At 51.0% G+C, this 17,312-nt stretch overlaps 1 protein-coding gene across 7 annotated transcripts in view; it reads left to right on the top strand.

Moving 5' to 3' along the window:
- The window catches only part of LOC101937993 (deleted in malignant brain tumors 1 protein), a 179,975-nt gene that overhangs the window by 12,567 nt on the left and 150,096 nt on the right, over positions 1–17,312 (top strand). For all 7 annotated transcript variants that reach the window (XM_065570737.1, XM_065570740.1, XM_065570736.1 and 4 more), the window contains exons 3-4: positions 901–1,230; positions 5,609–5,938. In XM_065570737.1, the coding sequence (XP_065426809.1) occupies positions 901–1,230; positions 5,609–5,938 (660 nt within the window). The remainder of the gene's footprint in view (positions 1–900; positions 1,231–5,608; positions 5,939–17,312) is intronic.

Here is a 17,312-nt window from a genome sequence, read left to right as displayed (position 1 = left end):
TACCTACACTGGGGCGCTGTGATGCTAGCTGGGGCCTGTGGGAGGTGGGAGTGGGGTACCAGGAGCTGGGCTGCTGAGGTGCCATCTCCACAGGAGGGTGCTCAGTTAAGCACGGCACCGGCCCTGTCTGTCTGGACGCTGTGGAATATAGAGGGGCCGAGTCAGCCCCAGTCAGCCCCAGTGGAGGCTTTGGGGAGCAGAACTACAGCCCCGTGAGGCTGTTGCTGTTGTCTCCGGTCAGGCAGGGTCATCGGGGCGCAGATGGGGAGGGAGCCCAGGCAGGGGCAAAGGGCAGTTCAGTCTCCTGACTAGTTTTGCCCTTTGCCCCTCGGCTGGGAGCCGCTCAGACTGAGGGCTGGCCTGGCCTGCACACACCTGTCCTGTCACGGAGGGGAATTAACCCCAGCAGCTCATTTCACATTTTGGGCATCAGAGAACTGCAATGGCTGTGATTTCCACTCACTACCAGCTTGGACCCAAGGCGCCAGACGTGAAAGCCCAGTGCCTGTGCCCCCCACACCAGCCTCTGCCCTGGCCTGAGCTGGGACCAAACTGGCACCGCTGCCCTCTGGGGGAAAAGTCAAAGGTCTCCATCCCCCAACGTACTGCATCAGCTCATCCTCCTCACACAGAGTGTACTGGAGCCGGCGTCCCCGGGGGGAAAAGACCCTGCGGCCCAATCTCCATCCCACAAGTCAGCCATTTCCTCATGCCTGAGGCTGGATCAGAGGTAGTGACCTCCCAAGAGGAACCCCGCAGTGTCCCAGTCTCAGCCCCGCTGAGCCAGTCAGTCTGCCACACTGGGACTGAAAGGGAGCCAGAGTAAAGGATAGGGGGAAAGCCCCATATTCCTTTCCTCTAGCCCATCCCTGAGTGTTTATCCCCTTGGGGTATTTGCAGACTCAGGCATCCCAGAACTAACTCAGCTCCGACTGGTGAACAGCCTGAATCGCTGCGCTGGGAGAGTCGAGGTGCTTCACAACCAGCAGTGGGGAACCGTGTGTGATGATGGCTGGGACTTAAAGGATGCCGGAGTCGTGTGCAGGCAGTTGGGCTGTGGGACGGCGTTATCAGCCCCACGAGGGGCTCGATTTGGGCGAGGGTCAGACCGTGTCTGGCTGGATGAGGTCAACTGTGCAGGGACAGAAGCTGCCCTCTCTGATTGCAAGACTCGGCCTTGGGGAGACAATGACTGTACCCACAAAGAAGATGCCGGTGTTGTGTGCTCAGGTAACTTGCATCCATCACGTCACTGTGGGTGGTGCAGGGATGGGGCTGGGAAGCTTTCAGCACAGACCCAGCTCTCCTGTCTGAGTCAGCGCTGACCCCAGTGCCCCAGCATGGGGCTAAGGGCCTGTACTGCAGATAACGGGGTGTCAGTAGGGGGCACTCTCCATTTGCAGTTGTGCTGGCCCTAATATCCCAGTGGGAGGGATAACTCATTGGTTGAGCATTGGCCTGCTAAACTTAGGGTTGTGAGTTCAATCCTTGAGGGGCCCACTTAGGGATCTGGGGCAAAAATATCAGTACTTGGTCCTGCTAGTGAAGGCAGGGGGCTGGACTTGATGACCTTTTGGGGTCCCTTCCAGTTCTATGAGAGAGCTATATCTCCATATATTATATTACTATTATATTCGTGCGGTTCCATGGTCCCCAGCATGAGGAAGTCTTGTCCGTGCTCGCTGGGGGGCAGCTCCTCGACTCCCTCGGCCACAGGCCACACAAACCTTGACCTCGAGGCATTGGGGAGGGGGGGTGACCTCTCTCCAGGTTGGCAATAGGCACAATTCACCCTTTAGCCCTCCGAGCATCCCTCTAGAGCACCCAGGGGCTGTCTCGCTGGGCATTCACAGTAGTCACAGATCTGCTGCTCCCAAAGGAACAGGTTCCCAAGGTGACCAGCTCCACCTCCCATCTCTGCCCCGATCAACACACAGCCCTAGATTCCTTCATAGTCACACCAAGGACAAGTGATTTCACACAGTGTAGAGATTTGAAGGGTAACAAGGAGACTGGTTGGAAAGAAATGGTTCCATGGCCAATAAAATCATACCATGCTGACTAGCGCCTAGACTCATTGAATGAGATACTTTTCTGTCTGGTAGAGCAACACTCACCCCACAGTCCTTCCAGGGTTTTACTCCAGGCTTGGCTGTGATCTCCTGTTCCTGAGACAAACGCTGTCAGCCGCCTCCTGGGTGAAAGGGAGCTCTTGTCCCCTCCCCTCTTTCTTTGTAGGTACAGACCATTGTCTCTTCCCAGAGGAGGTCTCTTTTCGGAGACTTGTGCTGAGGGTCCTTTGTCTTTGTAAATTCTCAGGCCCCCACTGGGCCTAGACAGTGAATATAGCCTGTCTCCACTGCTGTGCTTTGTTCTATGTGCTGATTGGCTCAGCTGAAGGGATTGCCAAGGCGCAGGTCAAGCTTCACTTCAGCACTTCTGGAGCCTCATATTCCACATTTTACATCTCTCGTCAACTATGTCCCATCCAAACATCTTCCCCGGTTAGGTCGACCAGCAGGATGCTGGCTCACAGAGTCTCAGTGCAGAAAAGAAACTTTTTATAAAAGGAGGGAAGGCCCTGGCATTAACTTTGGAAAACACCACAAACAGGATTTATAAATATAAAACTATGAGCAAAACACCTCCCCCAGAGTACGTTGGGCAGTGTCTTTTGCCTCCGATTCTAGAGTCCAGCAACGAAAAGTTTCTTTAAGGTGCCCGTCCCTTCTTTCTCCACCGCACCCCACTCACAGTGGTTGTCCTTGGTTAGTGAAGACCCAGATTTCAGAGGTGCACCTGTGTGAGTTCAGCTCCCACCATGGGGGCGGGGAGGAGAGCACCTGGCTTGGTCTGCTGTCTGGGTGCTTGCTCTGGTGGCAGCTGCCCTGCCAGCCACTCACCACTCTGCTCGCCCTCACCTTCTGCTGCCCCCGGCCTCTCTACTGTGACCTCTGCAGGTCGCTCTTTTGAGGCTCCACCCAGTGATGAGCTGCCAAAATGTTAACAACCAGTTCCCTCCTCCTCACCCCATGAGGGGGTCGTGGTCCGCCCCCCGGGACTCCTGCCCCATCCAACCCACCGCGTTCCTTGACCCCCCCCGGACAGCTGCCCCATCCACCCCCCTTCCCTGTCCCCTGACTGACCCCCGCCGCCCCATCCAACCCCTCATCTCATTCCTGATAGCCCCCCGGGACCCCTGCCCCATCCAACCACCCCTTCTCTCTGTCCCCTGACTGCCCCTGGAACCCCTGCCCCTGACTGCCCCCCACTGCCCCATCCAACCTCTGCTCCTTCCTGACTGCCCCTCGGGACTCTTGGAAGCAGGTCGGCCGGGGCTGGGGCCAGGGCTGGGGCCGTGCCGTGCCTCCCTGGAACCCTCCTCGCACCCCCCCATCCCAGCTCACCTGCGCAAAGCCGCCGCTTGCTTCATAGCCCTCCCAGGCTTCCCGCGTGAACAGCTGATTTGTGGGAAGCAGGGGAGGGGGAGGAGAAGAGGGGTGGAGCATTCAGGGGAGGAGGCATAAGTGAGCTGGGGCCGGGGGCGGGGCGGAGAGCTGCCGGAGTTTTACCAGTTGTTAAATTTAAAAGCCCTTTTAGAACCAGTTGTCCTGTGCGGGACAACCGGTTCTAAAAGGGCTTCCAAATTTCACATCCGGTTCCTGCGAACCGGTGCGAACTGGCTCCAGCTCACCACTGGCTCCACCCAGCTCTCAGTGACTGCCACCTCTTACTTGGGAAACCTCAGTACTGAAGCAGGCTGGGCAGAAACACTATCTCACAGCAGGTGATTTCAGCTCTAGTGATCGCTTAAACCAAAAAGACTCTGAATGGAAATTTAATTAACTCTACCTTTAAAGAGTGTTGAGGGGCAGATTAAACCATCCCTAGACCTCTTACACAGAGCCCACACACCCATCTTCACTCCCTCTCATTCTTGATAGGGGTCTGGGGTCTGAGCCCCCTGGTTAGTGAGTTCAGTTCAGTTGTGGGTGACCCCCTCAGTCAGGGCAGGCTAAGCACAGTTCTGCTGCCCTTTACTCAGAGAATTAGGACAACAACATTTCACTACCCCTGCATTCAACTACAGTGATTTGTAACCCAGAACCAGCCAACACAGCTCTGTCTGCTGGATACCTAGGCAGAGTGGGTGTGTTCATGTAAACACAGTCTGGTCCTGAAGCCTTTCCCCCATCCCCAGCTCATCACTAGGGCTGGGTCTACACTACCCGCCTGAATCGGCGGGTAGAAATCGACCTCTCGGGGATCGATTTATCGCGTCCCGTTGGGACGCGACAATCGATCCCTGAATCGACGCTCTTACTCCACCAGTGGAGGTGGGAGTAAGCACCGTCGACGGGAAGCCGCAGAGGTCGATTTTGCCACCGTCCTCACAGCGGGGTAAGTCGGCTGCGATACGTCGAATTCAGCTACACTATTCACGTAGCTGAATTTGCGTATCTTAAATCGACTCCCCCCTGTAGTGTAGATGTAGCCTAGGTGTCAGGGGAGAGCTCATTCCCACCTTGCTCACCTCTAGCTTGTTCAGCCATCTGACTGTGTGACCTCAAGGTCTAATCTTCTAACGGGGCTCTCCTCCACCATGTGTGACTGTCTGTATTGCTGCCCCACAGGCACACTGAGAAGATCAGGCTAAGCCACGTTTCTGCATTGCAGCAATTCCTCTGGCCAGTCCAGTCAGGGGTTCGTTAAACCTAGCCCAGGATCTGCGTCCCAGGGTGTAAAGGGGCAGATACAAGTTAGGGCTTCTGAAAATGCATCAGCACGCCAGTCTCTCTATCCCAGAGTTGCTGCCCCTGGGTGAGGACACAGCTGTCAGCCGAGCTCTGCCATCATTCATCTGAGACTGGTACTGGGCTGGCAGCACTAGACATGAGTCCAGCAATGGCTGACACAAAACGATGTTGCCAAGTCAGTCATGGCAAGTCAGCAGGAACTGCAGGGGCAGGTGTTTGCTTCAGGAGGGGGCCGATCTGCTTGTAGGAAGTGTGCATTGCCTCTGCACTGGTCGAAACCATTGTCAGCCTGGTGCTCAGCAGGTTCCTGCCAGGCGTCCCTGCGCTCCAGGCAGTTCTAAGGGGGATGGACTCTGGGTGACGTTTTCAGGGAGCTATGGAGCCAACACATGTAAATTCGATGCTGATGTCAGGCTAAGGCAACCGCTAATGACAGGGGTGACTGTGTTCAGCTCCCAATCACCAAGATGCTTATGCCAGTGTCTGCCCCACAGCACTGCACAGTATCTCACTGGAGCGAATACCAGCACCAGGAGTGAGGGTGTAAATCTGCTCCCCAGGAGGTTCCTGCCAGCAGTGCGGGGGGTGATCTTTTTAAGTGTTCTAGTGGGAGCAGTAGGTCAGACTGCCGTCCAGTCTGCCTAGCTAGGTGAGAGCTGGCTGGGAGGGGAGTGGACAAACTTCAACATTGCCCAAATGATTAGCCTGGTCTGGGTGGGGAGCCCTTCCCAAGCAGTTGCTGTGTACAGAGACCGGTCAGACCCATCGGCAGGAGGAACTATGTTCCCCAGAGACATGAGATCAGATGCACAGGAATCTCCCTGAGTGTTTATTCCCTTGGGTGTTTGCAGATTCTGGCATCTCAGAAGTGGCTCAGATCCGACTGGTGAATGGTTCGAGTCGCTGCGCTGGGAGGGTCGAGGTGCTTCCCAACCAGCAGTGGGGAACCGTGTGTGATGACAACTGGGACTTACAGGATGCCGGAGTCGTATGCAGACAGCTGGGCTGTGGGACGGCGTTATCAGCCCCACGAGGGGCTCAATTTGGGCGAGGGTCAGACCATATCTGGCTGGATGAAGTTCACTGTGCAGGGACAGAAGCTGCCCTCTCCGATTGCAGGGCTGAGCCTTGGGGAGCTAGTAACTGTGACCACGGAGAAGATGCCGGTGTTGTGTGCTCAGGTAACTTATTTCCATCACATCACTGTGGGTGGTGCAGGGATCAGGCTGGGAAGCTTTCAGCACATACCCAGCTCTCCTGTCTGAGTCAGCGCTGACCCCAGTGCCCCAGCATGGTGCTAAGGGCCTGTGCTGCAGGTAGGGGTGTGTGAGTTTGGGGCGCTCTCCCTTTGCAGTTGTTCTGGCCTTAATGCCCCAGTGTGGTGCCATGGGCCCCTAGCATGAGGAAGCCTTGTCTGTGCCCGCTGGGGCAGCTCCCCAACTCCCTTGGCCACAGGCCACACAAGCCATGCCCTCTAGGCCTTGGGGAGGGGGGTGACCTCTCTCCAGGTTGGCAATGGCACACTTCACCCCTCGGCCCTCCGAGCGTCTCCCTGCAGCACCCAGTCGCTGTCCTGCTGGGCATTCACAGCAGTCACAGATCTGCTGCTCCCAAAGGAACAAGGTTCCAAGGTGACCAGCTTCACCTCCCATCTCTGACCCGATCAACACACAGCTCTAGAGCCCTTCATAGTCACACCAACGACAAGTGATATCACAGTGTGTAGAGATTCAAGGGGTAGCAAGGAGAAGGGTTGGAAATAAATGGTTCCATGGCCAATAAAATCATACCATGCTGACTAGCACCTAGACTCATTGAACGAGATACTTTTCTGTCTGGTAGAGCAACACTCATCCCACAGTCCTTCCAGGGTTTTACTCCAGGCTTGGCTGTGATCTCCTGTTCCTGAGACAAACGCTGTCAGATACCTCCTGGGTGAAAAGGAGCTCTTGTCCCCGCTCCTCTTTCTTTGTAGGTACAGACCATTGTCTCTTCCCAGAGGAGGTCTCTCTTCAGAGACTTGTGCCAAGGGTCCTTTGTCTTTGTAAATTCTCAGGTCCCCACTAGGCCCAGACAGTGAATACAGCCTGTCTCCATGGCTGTGCTTTGTTCTATGTGCTCATTGGCTCAGCCGAAGGGATTGCCATGGCGCAGGTGACAAGCCTTACTTCAACACTTGTAGATCCTCATATTTTATATTTTACATCTCTCTTCAACTATGTCCCATACAAACATCTTGCCCCCGTTAGGTTGACCAGTGGGCTTCTGGCACTTGGTAGACAGGGGCAGCTCCAGGCACCAGTGCAGGAAGCGCTTACCTGGGGCACGAAGCCGCCGGGGCGGCCTGCCGGTCGCTGTGAGGGTGGCAGTCAGTTTTCCTTCAATGGTATGCCTGCCAGTCCCGTGGCTGCATTGGCAATTTGGTGGCGGGGACGCCGAAGGTGCGGCACCGGTGGACCTCCCGCAGGCATGCCGCCAAATCTGCGTGACCAGCAGACTGCCCGCAGGCATGCCGCCAAAAGCCGCCTGACTGCCGTGCTTGAGGCAGCAAAAAACATAGAGCTGCCCCTTTTGGTAGAGACCTCACATACCACCTTTGGTGAGCTATTGTGCATATATCTGACCCAGGGGATCCCTGTATATCTCTAGGCATCCCTGTGCCCTCTGACAGTTGGTGTCTAGTTATCTCTGGGCCAGACTCCTATGCGGCACACTGGGGACCTGGGTAACTGCAGCTTCCACTGGTTGGATTTGGTGTCAATGGAGCCTGCAGCCGCTCATTCAAACTAAAAATCCAGGGCCAATTTCTCAAGAGTCTGGTTCCTAATCACTGTATTCCGGTGGATTTGCATTTCAGGGAATTAGTCCTGAAGTTGTAACTTCCCCAAGAGCTGGACACAGGAGACGCAATTCTTCCTCACTTCCTGCCCTACACAGCCAAAATATTTCCCTGTCCTGTTTCTCAGCTGTCCTACTCCAGAAGTGGCTGCATGTCAGTGGGGGGAGTCTTCTTCTCTTGTGTATGTCACAAGTCGATATCTATGTAATCCTTCTGCATGTGACGTTGGAAGCGACCAGGGCCAGGTTCAATATCTCGGGGTTCCTTTCTAGCAATATAACACAGATCTGGCTTGAGCACCCACCCAGTAACCTGGGACAATTACACACCATCCCCCGTGTGCTTCTACGAGGGAAAGTTTCCTCTCTTGAAGCACAGAGTCTCAGTGCAGAAAATAAAATTTTTAATAAAAGGAGGGAAGCCCCCTGGCATTAACTTGGGAAAACACCACAAACAGGTAAAACCATGAGCAAAACACCTCCCCCAGAGTATTTTGGGCAGTGTCTTTTGCCTCAGGTTCTTGAGTCCAGCAACCAAAAGTTCCTTTACGGTACCCCTCTCTTCTCCCTCCACCGCACCCCACTCACAATGGTTGTCCTTGGTTAGTGAAGACCCAGAGTTCAGAGGTGCACCTGTGTGAGTTCAGCTCCCACCATGGGGGCGGGAGGAGGGTGCCTGGGTTGCTCTACTGTCTGGGTTCTTGCTCTGGTGGCAGCTGCCCTGCCAGCCACTCACCACTCGGCTCGCCCTCACCTTCTGCTGCTCCCGGCCTCTCTGCTGTGACCTCTGCAGGTCACTCTCTTGAGGCTCCACCCAGCTCTCAGTGACAGTCAGCTCTTAGTGGGGAAACCTCAGTGCTGAAGGCAGGCTGGGCAGAAACACTGTCTCACAGCAGGTGATTTCAGCTCTAGTGATCACTTAAACCAAAAAGACTCCTAATGGAGCCTTAATTAACTCTATCTTTGGAGAGTGGTGAGGGGCAGATTTAACCGTGCCTAAACATCTTATACAGAGCCCACACCCCTCAGCAGGAACACCCATCTCCACCCCCTCTCACTCTTGATAGGGGGTCTGGTATCTGAGCCCCCTGGTTAGTTAGTTCAGTTCAGTTCAGTTGTGGATGACCCCCTCAGTCAGGGCAGGCTAAGCACAGTTCTGCTGCCCTTTAGTCGGACAATCGGGACACAGGGGAGGCCCTAGACTAGCTGCCAGCAACTGGCGCCCTTGGTGAACCATGTAATCGGCACCCCCAACCCCAACCCCAAGGGCAGATCTAGGCTGAGGTTTTTGGTAAACTGGGAAACATTTTGCCCCTTTTTTCCTTTTAATGTTTTTTAAGCATATTTTTAAACAGAGGCTTAATTATTCAGTTTGTCCGCCGTCCATCTGTCCAACCAATGTTTCTGAGATCAGATAAAATAGAGACATGAAATTTTCAGAATAGATTTGTACACAACAGCTAGATGATATTTCAGTCTGATTTCAAATAAAAATGCATTAAAAATGTTAATTATAATTTTTATTATTACAAATCCAACATCATCCATTAAGCTATCGTGCTTTAACTGCCATTACCACCACATCCAATAGAGAAAGAAATAAGTAAACTCTTCAATGAACTTTACCCTGTATTTACAAAACACTCCAAATAAAAAACACTCTGTGCTTGTAAAAGATGACTTTTCTTGCTTTAAGTTTTGAAAATTCGGTCACTAGTTCTTTTAGATCCAGTTTTCCAGCTATTTCATGCTTTATTGACATTGTGGCAAGTCCAACAAGTCGCTCTTGAACCATTGTTGAACGCAGATATGTTTTTATCAATGTAACTGAGAAGCTAAGTTCCCCACTAGCTACGGAAACTGGCAAAGTTAAAAGAATGCGCAAAGCTATAAAAGTGTTTGGAAAACTGTCTGAGAGTTTATTTTCACAAACAAACTTCAGTACTGGACTGTTTCTTAAGTTGTCTTGACAAAGCCTGAAGCTTGCTACACAAATCTGTAGCATTAATGTCTTTTGAATTTTCATGAATCATAGAATATCAGGGTTGGAAGGGATCTCAGGAGGTCATCTAGTCCAACCCCTGCTCAAAGCAGGACCAATCCCCAGACAGATTTTTGCCCCAGATCCCTAAATGGCCCCCTCAAGGATTAAACTCACAATCCTGGGTTTAATAAGCCACTGCTCAAACCACTGAGCTATCCTTCCCCCCAATGTCAAGGCTGACTCCAGTTTTATACAAAATTCTCTTATCTGTTTTGCTGTTTTCTTTTGCAAGCTGTGGATATCATCTAGAAAGCCAAATACTGACTCTAGCTACTGCATCTGTTGACATCTTTCATCAACCAAGTGAACAGCAGTATCAAGGACCGCAAAGTAGAAATTCACTTTGAACCTTTGTTTTGGGTTCTGAATGGGTGCGTCTCGTCCTTCATATGAAAACTGCTGTTTCTTTTGCCAATTACGAACTGGCTTTGATTCAAATTCTGTTGGAAAATCTATTTCTTCAGCAAGTTCGAGAGAATTTACCAGTGTTCTTTCGAACCCTTCATCACTTCTGAATTCCTCCAGAATATTTTTAGTTTGCTGCAGTTTTTGAATAGCAGAATGTATGTTCAAGTTCTTTTCCTGAAGCTGCTTACTAGTGAGGTTAATCTCGAAAAGGATAGCATACCACAAAATGAGTGAAGTCACAAATTTGAACTTGGAAAGGCCATTTGCAAGAGCTTCTGCATCTGAAGCCAGATGTTCCAGTAAAGGTTCTATCATCAGAAATTTCAATTAGAGCATCATAAATGTTTCCAAGTTCATAGCAAAGAGGCTTCAAAGCATCGATGCGACTCTCCCATCTTGTCTGACAAAGTGGTTTCACAGTTAGAGAATTCACATGGTGAGTCAGAATCTCCCAATGGCGTGTTGAGCCTGAGAAAAACACAAACACTTTGCACCAGGTCAAAGAAACTGCTTGCCTCCAAACAGCATCTAGCAGCATCATTGACAACCAAATTCAGAGAATGCGCACTGCAAGGAATGAAAAAGGCTCTAGGATTGATTTCCACATTCTCCTTTGCACATCATTGTCTTTATCCTTCATATTACTCCCATTATCATAGCCTTGGCCACATAAGTTTTCAACAGATGACATTTTTTCAAGCTCTTGTAGAATAGTTTCAGTCATAAATGCTCCAGTCGTCTCCTTCACTGGTACAAAACCCAAAAAAAATTCCTTTATGAGCACTTCAACATTATCTTCATTTGCAGATTTTTCCATATCCACAAAACGAATGATCATCGTCATTTGTTCAACATGACTCACATCTGGTGTACAGTCCAGTATTATTGAAAAGTATTTTGCAGAATGAGCAGCTTCTACAATTTTCTTTTTAATGGCATTTGCTAGGATTTGAATCAGTTCATTCTGCATATTTTTTCCTAAGTAATGAACCTGTGTTTCATGATCAGTTATTTTACGTAGATGCTCCTTCATGACTGGATCAAACAAAGCTGGGTATTCAACAAATTTTAAAAAGTTTCCATCATCTGGAGTGTATAATTTTTCATTTCTACCATGGCTGCGGAATGCTAAATTTTGCCCCTCAAGAACTCTCACTAAAGCAATCAGATGCTCTAATATTTGTTGCCAATATTCTTCTTTTTCCTTGATCACATGTAAATTTTCATCGATAGTTTTTCCTTTTTTCAATCGTAATTCAAATTTTTTCCAATTTTGAAAACATTCCAAATGTTCTGTACTTCTTTCATGTGAAGAGAGAATTGAAGATATGTTTTTCCAGTCCTTCAAACCATTTTCAGTAAGTGATGTACCAATTTCTTGATTTCTAAACAACTTGCAGCAAAAGCAAAACACAGAGTCCTTCAACACTGAATATTGTAACCAGTTTCGATGAATTTCTTCCCCACTAATGAGTTTCCTCTTGTAATGCTGAGCGAGAATTTTCTTTTATTTCCATCCTTAGGGAAGGGAAATTCCTGAACTTGGTCAGGTCCATGTTCCACGAGAATTTGCCACACACTGTCATCACATCTGGGCCATGAAGCTGGGTCCCCATACTGTAACTTGTTTGTAACTTCCTCATCCTTTCTTCCTTCTACTTCATTTACTTCAATTTCTGCATGTGTCTCTGAAGGTGAATAAATTTTCTCCACTTCCATATCAGTCTGATCCTGTGAGCTGCCTTCATCTAAAAGTAAGTTTCCATCATCTTGAGTTTCAAAACTGCTTTTTTGTGGATGTGAGCTAACCTCCTCCTCTCAAAGTAAAATACTTTCATCTTGATGTTCCAAACTGCTTCCATGCAGATGTGAGCTAACCTCCTCTCCAAGTAAAATTCCTTCATCTGGATGTTGTGAACTGCTTCCATCTTTATTTGGATTAAAGAGAAGATATTTCAGGAAGGATCCCTGCTGTTTTGCTTGGTCCTTTTCCTTCTCAGTCTTTCATTTACAATACTCAGCTCCTGAGGGTTTTCTTTTTCCTCTTTTGGCCATGGGGCATTTGAATATTGTTATGTACTGTGCTCCCGACTGCAAGCATTATAGCGTTAAGGATGGCTGACACACCCACCATCATGGTTGGTGATTTAAACCACATTGCAGTCATCCCAATACGTCTTTTCACTGCTTAAACGTTCAATGATCAGTAACATACACTCACTTACCTATCAAAATGGAAACAAAACGACCGCTTTCAATGTTATAACCCTACACTGGTTGTTTAGAAAGTAATCCCCTTCCTCACAGTTACCCGCTTGGAGTGTGATGTCATCACTTTTGTAGTTGTCACGGAGTATTGGAGGACTCAGGGCCCTGCACCCCCGGCTTCCTACGATTCACCATGACTCTCAGCCAGCCAGTAAAGCAGAAGGTTTATTTGGATGACAGGAATACAGCCCAAGACAGGTCTTGCAGGCACAGACAACAGGGCCCCCCTCAGTTAGGTCCAGCTTGGTGTCCCAGGGCATCCCAGCCCACCCCCTTTTTGGGGGGTCAGAGCCATCTCTGCCTCCCAGCCATCTCTCCAGCCCGCTTCCAGCCCTCTGCCTTCAGCGACCCCTCCCACAGACTTTGTTCAGTTTCCCGGGCCAAGGTGTCACCTGGCCTCCAACCCCTTCCTGGGCTCCCATGCTACACGCCCAGGTATTCGCCCTCGGGCAGACTCCCATCCCCCAATGCAGACTATCCTAGCCACACTCCCCTGTCAGCATTCACACACCACAGTAAGAACAGGCCCAGTTCGTCACAGTAGTCTATTAAGCATTCACTCTGTTACTTTTCTTTTATGGACCGTATTTATTACATGAGAACCAGTTATAATGAAGAAAAGTTCATAATTATACAGCCCGATAATAACGCTTAAAGGTTTAAAAATGCGTAAAGATACTCACATTTTGGATTTATAACGTTGAAAGATGTTATTCTTTATTCTTGGGCACCAATAAACACAATTTTCCACAGTATTCGCTCAATTCTTAACCATCTACCTGCGACGTGTGTTAAAATGATAATTTGACATATATCAACTCGCGATATCTCCGCTCTACATAAATTTCGGGCTATGCGACCTTGATGTATATTGGAGTTTGGTGTCACTAGCATTGCAGCTCTTGCCGCTGGTGGATGTGTTTCATTGTGGCTGAGTTATTGCTTATCAAAATTGCGGAGGGGGTCATCTTGACCCTAAGTCGCAAATTGAAAAAAAAATTGCTAAAATATTATTTATTTTTGCAGTAAATAATAGATTTGACATATTAAATTCTCAGAAATGTAGGGAAATGAATTATAGACTCATAGACTCTAAGGTCAGAAGGGACCATTGTGATCATCTAGTCTGACCTCCTGCACAACGCAGGCCACAGAATCTCACCCACCCACTCCTGTAACAAACCCCTAACCTAGGGTGACCAGATGGGACAGTCCCAATTTTAGGGGACTTGTCCCGCGTCCCGACCTTACATTGGTCGGGACGTCTGGTCACCCTATATGAGGGAGACCACGGCAAGCCGGCGCCGCCGGCGCCACTCACCTTCCCTCCCTGGGCCCTGGGGCAGCGCGCAGCTGAGCTCCCGGTGCGGCAGAATCAGCCCACGGGTCCCACCCCCCGGCCGTCAGGAGCCTGCAGAGCGCAGCCCTGCCCCTGCCCCTGCCCCGGGCACACAAAGCGGCAAGCAGGAGGTCTCGCTCTGCTGTGTGCTGCGGCGGGGCGGGGCCTGTAGACTCCGGCAGCAGGCAGCGGTTGCTGGGCAGAGAGCCCCCCCGCCCCTGCCTCGCTCCCCTCGACCCGACCCTAGGAAAGGGCCAGAGGGACTGGGAGGGACCTGCCTGCTGGATGCTTCCTGGGAGCCGCTCCAGGTGAGCACTGCTGGGCTCACCTGGTCCCCTGGCAGGTCCCTCTGGGGGCACTCCCCTCAGATCCACTGCCCTGAGCCCCCACCCTGACCCTGTTCCCTCTGCCTCCCCCGCAGTCTCCCCTGTGCCTCCCACCCTCAATCCACTGCCCTCAGCCCCCACCCTGAGCCTGTTCCCTCAGCCTCCCCTGCAGTGTCCCCCCTGTGACCCCATCCTCAATCCACTGCCCTCAGCCCCCCGACCCTGTTCCCTCTGCCTCCCCCGCAGTGTCCCCCCTGTGCCCCCCACCCTCAATCCACTGCCCTCAGCCCCCACCCCGACCCTGTTCCCTCTGCCTCCCCCGCAGTGTCCCCCCTGTGCCCCCCACCCTCAATCCACTGCCCTCAGCCCCCACCCCGACCCTGTTCCCTCTGCCTCCCCCGCAGTGTCCCCCTGTGCCCCCCACCCTCAATCCACTGCCCTCAGCCCCCACCTCGACCCTGTTCCCTCTGCCTCCCCCGCAGTGTCCCCCTGTGTCCCCCACCCTCAATCCACTGCCCTCAGCCCCCACCCCGACCCTGTTCCCTCTGCCTCCCCCGCAGTGTCCCCCTGTGCCCCCCACCCTCAATCCACTGCCCTCAGCCCCCACCCCGACCCTGTTCCAACAGCCTCCTCCGCAGTCCCCCCTGTACCTCCTACCCTCAATCCACTGCCCTCAATCCCTGCCCCTGTTCCAACAGCCTCCCCCACAGTGTCCCCCTTGTGCCCCGACCCTCAATCCACTGCCCTCAGCCCCCACCCCGACCCTGTTCCAACAGCCTCCTCTGCAGTCCCTCCCCTCCCGCCATCATCTCACCCTGCATGGATGTGGAAATCTGTCCCGGATTCCAGGCTGTCGTTAGCCCCTGGGGCAAAAGATCAGCAGAGGTTTCCAAAGGGAAGTTTGCAGCCTTTGCTCAGACCCAAACATTTTCACTTAAATAAATAAATAAATACTCAAACCCATCCTGACACCCATCTGCTCTGTCCAGATTTGCTGTTATCCCTGTTGAGGCCAAAGTTGTTTGAAAAATTAAAAATCCTTGACACCATTGTGTTGCTTCCCCCTGTGTTGCTCGTTAATCTAATGGACCTGCCGATAATGACTAAAGATGAATGCCCTGGGAGCAATGTGTCAGGCAGACAGTTTGTGAAGTAGGAATGTGAACGCTGAAACCCTCACAAAATGCAGAGGCTTTTCTTAACCTGAGAACTGAAAAAGAGCCAGATACCCTGCATGGGTTTGAAAGTGACAAGAGCCTAGCGACTGACCAGAGCAGCATCAGGTTTGAAGTGACGAGGAGGGTTTGTGTCATGAAGTCTGCATTTCCACTGAGGACTCTTCCATTGCCAGGGTAGTGCTGGCGCAGGTCTGCCGCCCGGCACAGCGATGCTGTGAGGTGCCAGTGTAGACCCAACCCACTGCCCTCAGCCTCCACCCTGACCCTGTTCCCTCAACCTCCCCCGCAGTCCCCCCTGTACCTCCCACCCCGAACCCACTGCCCTTAGTCCCTGCCCCACCCCAAATCTCTTCTTCAGCCTCTCCCGTCATCCCACCCCATCGCTCCCCCTGCTGTCCCACCCCCTCAACTTCCTCCCATTCCAGTCCTGCTCCCCTCTGTCTCATCCCCTCCAGACCCTGTCCCTCTCCCAAATCCCCCGACCCTCCCCAGCCCAGCCCCATTGTCTCCCCTGCCCCACCCCACTCTACACAGCTCTCTACCCTGTCCCATTCATGCTCCCCTCAGCCCCTACCCTGCTCCCCCCATCCCAGTCCTGTCCCATCCCCCTCAGCCCCCCTGACTCCCCCAGTCCCAGTCCTGTCCCCCCTCAGTTCCTCCACCCTGCTTCCCCTGGTCCATCCCCACACACCCACCGACTTCCTCGACCTCCCTCCCCCAATCCCACTGCCTGGACTCACCCCCATCCCACTCAGGACATGCAGGAAAAAGAAGCAATGGGCTTAAATTGTAGCAAGGGAGATTTAGGTTAGACATTAGGAAAAACTTCCTAACTGTAAAGGTAGCTAAGCACTGGACAAATTACCTAGAGAGGTTATGGAATAGCAGTCATTGGAGTTTTTTAAGAGGTTAGACAAACACCTGTCAAGGATGGTCTAGTGTTCTTATTACTCACTCCTGCCTCAGTGCAGGGGTTTGACTAGATGACCTGTTGATGTCCCTTCCAGTCCTACATTTCTGTGATTCACACTGAATTGCCTTGTGCCACTGTCTAGTAGTAGTGGCACACAGTTCTCTGACATGCAGGTTTATAAAATTGTAGTTAATATACAGTTTAGAGCATAGCAGTTTTAAAGCTCTGCATGTTCAGACCAACTGAGTTGAAAATTGTGATCTATAGTATTCAAAACTATTAAGATGTGGGCTGAAATAAAATCAGCATGAATTGCTCAACAATATCAATGGAATCAGCATTGCGCTGCTATATATTGTAAAACATTAAAGTGAAATCTTGCAAGTATTACATAGCACGCCGCCTTGCCCAAGTGGTAACTAAGCATAACATCTTCCTGTTTCAACGTTCTTAACTTGTATCCCATAGCTCCTAGAAGTTGTTTTTTCTCAAAAACTGAATACTGTTAAGTTATGAGTTTTAACAGGTTTTTTTTCTTTTAAACCACAGCAGTGAATGTTATTCTAAAATTGTTTTCCAAATATTCTTAAACTCCCAGTTTATCCCCTGCTGATGTTCATTGTGAAAAGTATTGCAGGTCTAATAATAATATTTGGCACTTTTGTAATTCACTGTCCAACATGTATTTTGTGCCCTCCTCTGGTGGATTTTTAGAGGATAACTGTATAGCTACCAGCGAAGGGAGTTATATCTTGAACTCAAGTAGTAGAAGCTCATGCTTCTAAGTCTGGATGGCTCGGGTTCAATCTTTGGTGACTAGCTATGATGGAGGTTGCTACACTTATAATCCCTTTAATCAGAGGTTCTGAATATGCTTTGTTGTAGGCAGAGCTAGCCTATAGTTAAGCAACCAAAAATTTAGAATGGGAAGTGTTGAAATGTTGGGAAGCCTTATAATTTTGCCAGTCTGGAACGAACATCCCATCTGAGGGATGGGGGGGAGAGAGGAGAGTGAGACAGGACCAGGAAACTGGGACAAGGAATCCAGAGCGGTAGTGGGGGGCAGTTGAAATCAGATGAGGAGCTGGGGCGGGTTAGACAGCAATAGAATAGACATAGGCTGGAGGGGACGGGGAAGAAGGGTCTTTGACTACTAGAGACCACTCCATTCAGGAGCCTGGAATAGACCCAGGATTCCTGAGTTTCACAGTTCCTCTTCTGTCAGCAGATATCTGTGAAAC

The sequence above is a fragment of the Chrysemys picta genome, chromosome 17 (genome assembly GCF_011386835.1).
Source record: "Chrysemys picta bellii isolate R12L10 chromosome 17, ASM1138683v2, whole genome shotgun sequence".
NCBI lineage: Eukaryota > Metazoa > Chordata > Testudines > Emydidae > Chrysemys > Chrysemys picta.
This window is presented reverse-complemented; position numbering and strand designations above follow the sequence as displayed.